This window comes from Triticum dicoccoides, chromosome 7A, assembly GCF_002162155.2.
Source record: "Triticum dicoccoides isolate Atlit2015 ecotype Zavitan chromosome 7A, WEW_v2.0, whole genome shotgun sequence".
In the NCBI taxonomy this organism is placed as follows: Eukaryota; Viridiplantae; Streptophyta; class Magnoliopsida; order Poales; family Poaceae; genus Triticum; species Triticum dicoccoides.
This window is the reverse complement of record NC_041392.1, coordinates 157,840,078-157,846,563: the sequence shown is the minus strand read 5'-3', so window position 1 is coordinate 157,846,563 and position 6,486 is coordinate 157,840,078. Positions and strand designations below refer to the sequence as shown.

The window sequence follows — 6,486 nt, the reverse complement described above, 5'->3', positions numbered from 1 at the left end:
TGCGTTGTCTCCTACTGGATTGATACCTTGGTTTTAAAACTGAAGGGAATACTTATCTCTACTTTGCTGCATCACCCTTTCCTCTTCAAGAGAAAAATCAACGCAAGCTCAAGAAGTAGCATACCCGTCCACCAAAGTGTGAATAGCCAAAATAATTCAGATGTTTTGACTGGGGATAAGTTCTGGGACGCCGACTTTGATGGAACGGCTAAAGAACATGGATGATGCACCATTTGGAGTCTCCTATAGTGAGATGAAAACCGCTGACTCCGTCTGTCGGCTTCACACTTGTCCTCCTTTACTCCAGGTGGCGTCAAAACAGGAGCTGGCACATCCCTCTCACCTCAACGGCTTCCAATGGGAACCCATGCCATGTTCCTCTTCTCTAACTCTTTTGCCCTGAGCCGCTTTAGCTTTCTTTCTTGCCGATGTGATAAGACGAGTGAGCACCCCGGCCAAGTTATGAATATTATTAGTTGCATATGTCGTTAAACAATTAATCTCATGAGGTGTAGTATATGATGACTGAGGATAACCGACCAAATAGCTAATGGAAGCATGACCGATTCCCCAATCAGACCGGCATGTTTGGGGTTGAACCCACATATTGCAAGCCGACTGCCGACGAATCAAATTGTGAGACACCCTCATGTACATGAGGTGTCCTATATTGGTCACTCGAACTCACCATGTTGTTCATCGGCATATTGAAAGGTGTCGCCGATGCATGAAAGTTCGGATCCCTAAATTGCATGTCGCGATTATGTAAATTCCAAGCTCCTCCAACAGAATAACTAGTCAGCCATTGCTCGCTAGGGCTAGCCGACATGACATGTCCATTGGAAGATCTAGTGACACCAACATAATGATTGTTTACATGTGCGTAAGGAGATTTATGGTACATGTTACCGCTGTAAATCGCAGCCGCTTGATGACGCTCTCCTTGTAGCAGGAACGGGTCGGAGACCATTCAAAGCTTCGATCCCAACAGAGTCACCAAAAAGTGTGTTTGCACATGAACAAGTAACTGTGTACCTCCAACGTTGAGGGTGATGCACCACCACTCACGTCGAAGGAGACCCATCCGGAAGCGCGGTACGCAAGTAATCCGGCGGGTACTTTTGAGGACCCGAAACCGCACACCCCCAGGAGGGAACTCGTTAGGGCACGCGGCGGCTATGGGCTGCCTTAGGTCGATTCGCTCGCCCATAGCGCCTCGAGGTTCGCTGCCCTCCAATCTTGCAGAACGAGGAAGAAGAAAACAAGAGAGAAGATAGAAGCAAATGTAGAAGTGGTAGATGATTGTTCAATTGTGTGTTGTTCAATCGATTGTCACCTCTCATCTATTTATGAGGCGGCTGGACTTCCCGTACAAGAAAATGATTTTAAATCCCGTCCAAATCTTTTCAAAATTAACCGAATAGGATTTAGGTAAGTCTGAGACAACAATTCGGTTTTTCGGTCTTGCGGTCTACAAATGACCTCGGATGAAGATGAGCCCAAAAGCAAATTTAACCGTTTTGACAAGGTGAGCAACTTTCATGTTCAATTTTTTTTTCGATTTGAGGCCATCTTCAGGGCTCAAACGCTCGTGTAAAACAGGCCATCAGTGGCGCTACCCGTTAGACATCAACTATATGTGTGTCTGATTAGGCGCACCACTTTGTTCCTCATGGTAGGGCCGTGCTTCGATGGCTCTAATTTTTGCATACGACTTCGGATTGAGACAACTTTTATATGAAAATCGACCATTTTGACAAGGCGAAGTCAATCCTTGTAGAATATTATTTTCATATGAGGTTGTTTTGGATGCTTAATTGACCGAACAACACATGAATATGAAATCTTAGTAATTCGAGCACAGTTTCGGCCGTTTAGATGAGATCGGATGGTGATGATCCAAATATTAAAGTTTCTCATTGAGACAATACGGAACTTTTTCATGTTGAGATTTTTTCCATTTGAGGCCATGTTAATTAAGTTCTTGCCCGTGCCAAAATTTGATGTCAAAAGTAGGTAGGAGGAAGATGACGTGTCAACGGTTGGATATGGAACTGACGGACAAGTAAAGAAGTGACTGATGCCAAAAATAAATAAATTCAAGTATGTGACAAGACATTTAGACGTCTCCTAAGAAAAAGCATACGTGGCCGTCGGCCTCGCGGTCGCGCGCGCAAGCACGGGGTGGGTGGCGAATGCACGATGAGTCGATGGGCACAAGTACCTCATCGTGCATACTACTCCGAACAATGGCTTCAGCCGCTTGCGGCCAGAATGTGCACCAGTATGTCGTTGAAGGTGTCCACCGGCCCCGGCGCGCACCAGTGCAGGCAGTCGTTGAACACCGTCTCCGGCACGGGCTTTCCGGCACCGTACCTGTCCTTGACGATGTAGGCGCCTGGGTGCCCATCGGGCCGCATGGACGCCAGCCTCGTCACGTCCAGCACGTCGAACCGCAGCCCCCGTCGCTGCCTTTTTGCCGCCGCCGCCGCCGCCGCCGCTTCCTCCAGCACGGCCTTCCTCATCTCGGCCGTGCCCCCATCCTCGGGCACCTCTCCCTCATCATACGGATTAGGCCGCGAGCACGCATCCCGGTGGTTCGACGCGTACTTGGCGTCGAAGTGCGCCGGTGCCATGGTTGACACCACCACCAGCTTCTGCTTGTCGCCGCTCGACTTTTCGTGGACGTACTCAAGCACCCTCCGGATCACCTTGCGGTACGCGCCGATGTAGCCGCCGGCGATGTCGGTCTCGTTCACGTCCGGACGGGCAAACACGCCGGCTATCTGCCCCTTGTCGTAGTAGACGGCCTGGTGGTTGAACCAGTGCCCCGCCGAGATCACCATCACGTCCATCGCCTCCACGTCCGCCGTCCACGGCTCGGTGAGCGCGTCCAGGAACAGCGTGTCGTGCGTCATGGCGTAGTCCACCGACCTGCCCTCGGCACGCACCAGGAACGGCGACCAGTACGTGGAGACGCTGACGTTGTGCGGCGCCGGGAAGACCCACCGCCAGAATTTGTGGGACATCGGATGATCCTCGTACTGGTGCGTCGTCTCGGGCCGCGACACCGTGGAGAGGAAGCAGACGAGGGACTCGGCCTGGTTGCGCGCCGTGGAGTCGCCGACGAAACCCAGGAGCTTGCCCCGGACTGCCCGGAGGAACTCAGCCGGGTCCAGCGCCGAGAGGTTACACCCCGCCGGCTGCCACCGCCAGTTCAGGTACCCGTTGTCCGGCTTGCCGTTGACGACGCACTTCTCCGCGCTCACCATGTCGCAGTTTTCGCTGTCGTACCGCCGGCCGCTCACGCTGCCATCCCACACCCACTTCCCGGTGGTATAGTCGCATTGCTGCCAAGCTGCGAGACAAAAAATGGAGGTCAGCATAGGTAGCATGCAATCAAGCCATTTTCTATATATATACTATACAGTGAGACATGTATATATCTCTATGCGTGTACGATCGACGATCGAGTTGCTTATATACCTTGAGGAGGAGGTGGGAGAGGAGGGCTAATTGTGCTTGTGCGATGTGCTTGAAATGCACCAACAGGATTGGTATATGAGAGCAAAGAAGATGGAGTGGAGTGGAGGAGGATGTAAACGAGAGACAAGGTGAACACAGCACCAGCGAGGAAGTTCTTGAGGAAGGAACAATGGCTATGAGTCGTTACTACTTGCATTCCTCCCATTTGTCGAGAAGAACGATATGAAGCCTTGTACTTCTAGCTAGATTGGTACCGGCCGGGATGTGTATGTATATAAGATCTATATGGAGCGAATGCATGTAGAGATTGGAATCTAGCTAGTACTGGTGAGGACATACCGTATATATCGGAGTTTGAGCGCCAAATTATATGGTTACAAAACAAGGAGTCAACGCCAACAATCTGAGAGCTTGCACAAACCAAGAAATACTACTTGATACCGATGACTATGCAATTGACTGTTAGTACTTCTTTTGTACTCTCTTTGTAAACTAATATAAGAGCGTTTAGATCAACTATATTAATTTACGGAGGGAGTAACAAAAATAGAATGAAAAAAAGTCCAAAACAAACCCTAAACTTGTAATCTCGAAAATCAGCACACCGAACTTTCTGATATCGGTCTATTTTAAACTTTAAGGGCGTTTAGCTGGGATTCATTGATGTGGCAAGTCAAACCCTAAGATTGTTGACCGGCTGGCTGGACAATAGGACGAAATCAGGCCGGCCCATTACCGCAATCGTGTGTGCTGCTCTAATTTTTCTTTTCTTTTTTCTTTCCTATTATTTCCCTTTTTCTTTTTTTGTTTTTATTTTCGAAATGATAATCATCTAAAAATATTTTTGTAATGACAATAAACATTTTTAAACTGCACAAAGTCACTTGTCTTCTACAACTCGCGATGGAAAATAATTGGGTGACAAAATAAAGGCGCTAACCCAGAGTGACCGCACTGAGAGCGACCGCAGCTAGCCACTTGCCCTGAACGCTGTTCATGACGATAGATAGCACGACTTCAACAAGAACAGACAGGAGCATTCATATATGTAAACATTTTTTGAAACATGTGAACAACTTTTGAAATTCCGAATATCTTTTGGCAAATGTGAACAACTTTTCAAATCACGGACAGTTTTTAAAAATGTAAACACAACTTGAAAATTTCAATCATTTTTTAAACATGAAGCTTTTTTCAAATTGCGAGCAAAAATAGAAAACATGAACATTATTTTAACCTCTGAACAATTTATGAAATGCGTGAACATTTCTTAAATTTATGAACAAAATTTTGAAAAAAAATATTCCTTTGAAAGCTTGTGCAAACTTTGTTCCGGATTCAAAAACTGTTTCCCATTTTTTAAAAATGTTTATGTTTCAAAGAGTGTTCGCTTTTTAAAAACTGATTGTGTTTCAAAAGCATATTCTTTTTTTCAAAAGTTTTCGGAACTTCATAAAGTGTTCGCACTTTGGAAAATGTTTGGGGATTTCAAAAATATTATTTATATTTTGAAATTTTGTTTGCTCTTAAAAAATGTTTTCAATTCTGTAGGTTGCTGTCTGTGATTAAATATGTTTGTGCTTCTATTTATTTCAGCAACTTCCATAAATTCTGGTGGGTAGCAAGTGGAGATCTGCAATGTCAAGTCTCAAGTGCTTCTATTTTGACGTCACACCTTATGGAAATTAAAAAAATCGTCACTTCGCGCCTGATGGGCCGGCCCAATTGTGTAGGCAGCCGACAATTCCGGATTTCTTTTACCACATCAACAATCCCTGTTTGGGAATGCCTTCAAGGTTTAAAATAGACCGAGATTAAAAAGTACGGTGTGCTGATTTCTAGGATTACAAGTTTATGGGTCGATTTAGTTTTCATCTACAAGTTCAAGGTTTGTTTTAGACTTTTTTTAAATAGAATCATGATAAGTGCCACACGTGTGGTAAAAACACATGGCAACTCTGAATTTCTTTATGACAAGTTTAGTGACGTGAAGATGGTAACTTTAGTTATCAAGGACGGCAACTTGATTTTCGGATGGCAAGTTTCAGTTTCTAGCCGGCCTGAACTTTTGCAAAAACTTTTTTTGCTCCTCTTTTATTTTTAAGGCCGGTTGCTAGCAGAAGTCACGGACACAATTCAAGTCACAGGGGAAAAAAGAAAAACAAAGCAAAGCTACTGGACACAAGATGCTACGAAAGCTAGCTTGAAGTAATTTGGTGTTGAGATTAGCTAGTACTAGAAGTGCTCGTTGTTGTGATGAACTAGTATTCCCTCCATTTCTTTTTAGTTTACATATAAAATTTGATTAAAGTCAAATTTTGTGAAATTTGACCAACTTTATAAAAAAAATCAACATCTAAAACACTAAAGCTATATGGTATAAAAATTAATTTCATAATACATCTAACAATATTGATTTCATATTGTGAATCTTGATATTTTTTCTATAAACTTAGTCAAAGTTAACAAGGTTTGATTTTGACTAAATCTTATATGCAGACTAAAAAACGGAGGGAGTAATAGTACTAGTGCATAGGATAGCTGGCGGAAATTGGTATGTGTGGCACGCGTAGAGGCAGACAGACAGCGCTAGGTGTCTTGCGGCTCGCGTCTTGCCTATGGCGAAGCGGCGCTGAGGGCCAGATAAGGTGTCCCCTGTATGTCCAGGGTCTTGCACGACGAAGGATGCGGCGCGCGTGGTGACAGACACAGTTGACCATGTGTCTGGGACTCTGGGTGTTTGCGTACCCCTGCATGCGGTAATATACAAAGCAATCGAATCAGCGCCTGATAAATATTGTATCAAAGGAAAATAAAGGCGTTCAGAGTCAACACAAATTGGAAACAACCGATCGCAATCTCTCTTTGTTTTTTCCTTTGGACGAGCACGACAGAGGAAAATATGGTGGACAAAAGAAGATCGATCTAGTAGATAATTTCTTCCGAACCAATCTAAACCAGCACTAATACCTGGATGGATGCAACCAAAAATTCAACAAA

The 6,486-nt window shown here is 45.1% G+C and overlaps 1 protein-coding gene across 1 annotated transcript; it reads right to left on the bottom strand.

The window, feature by feature from the left end:
- Positions 1-2,117: 2,117 nt before the first annotated feature.
- Positions 2,118-3,719, bottom strand: LOC119333317 (protein ALTERED XYLOGLUCAN 4-like). Its single transcript, XM_037606255.1, has 2 exons — positions 3,487-3,719; positions 2,118-3,358 (listed from the first exon to the last, which is right to left on the bottom strand). The coding sequence occupies exons 1-2, from the start codon at positions 3,689-3,691 to the stop codon at positions 2,256-2,258; spliced, it is 1,308 nt and encodes a 435-aa protein (XP_037462152.1). The 5' UTR covers positions 3,692-3,719; the 3' UTR covers positions 2,118-2,255.
- Between the last annotated feature and the right edge of the window lie 2,767 nt (positions 3,720-6,486).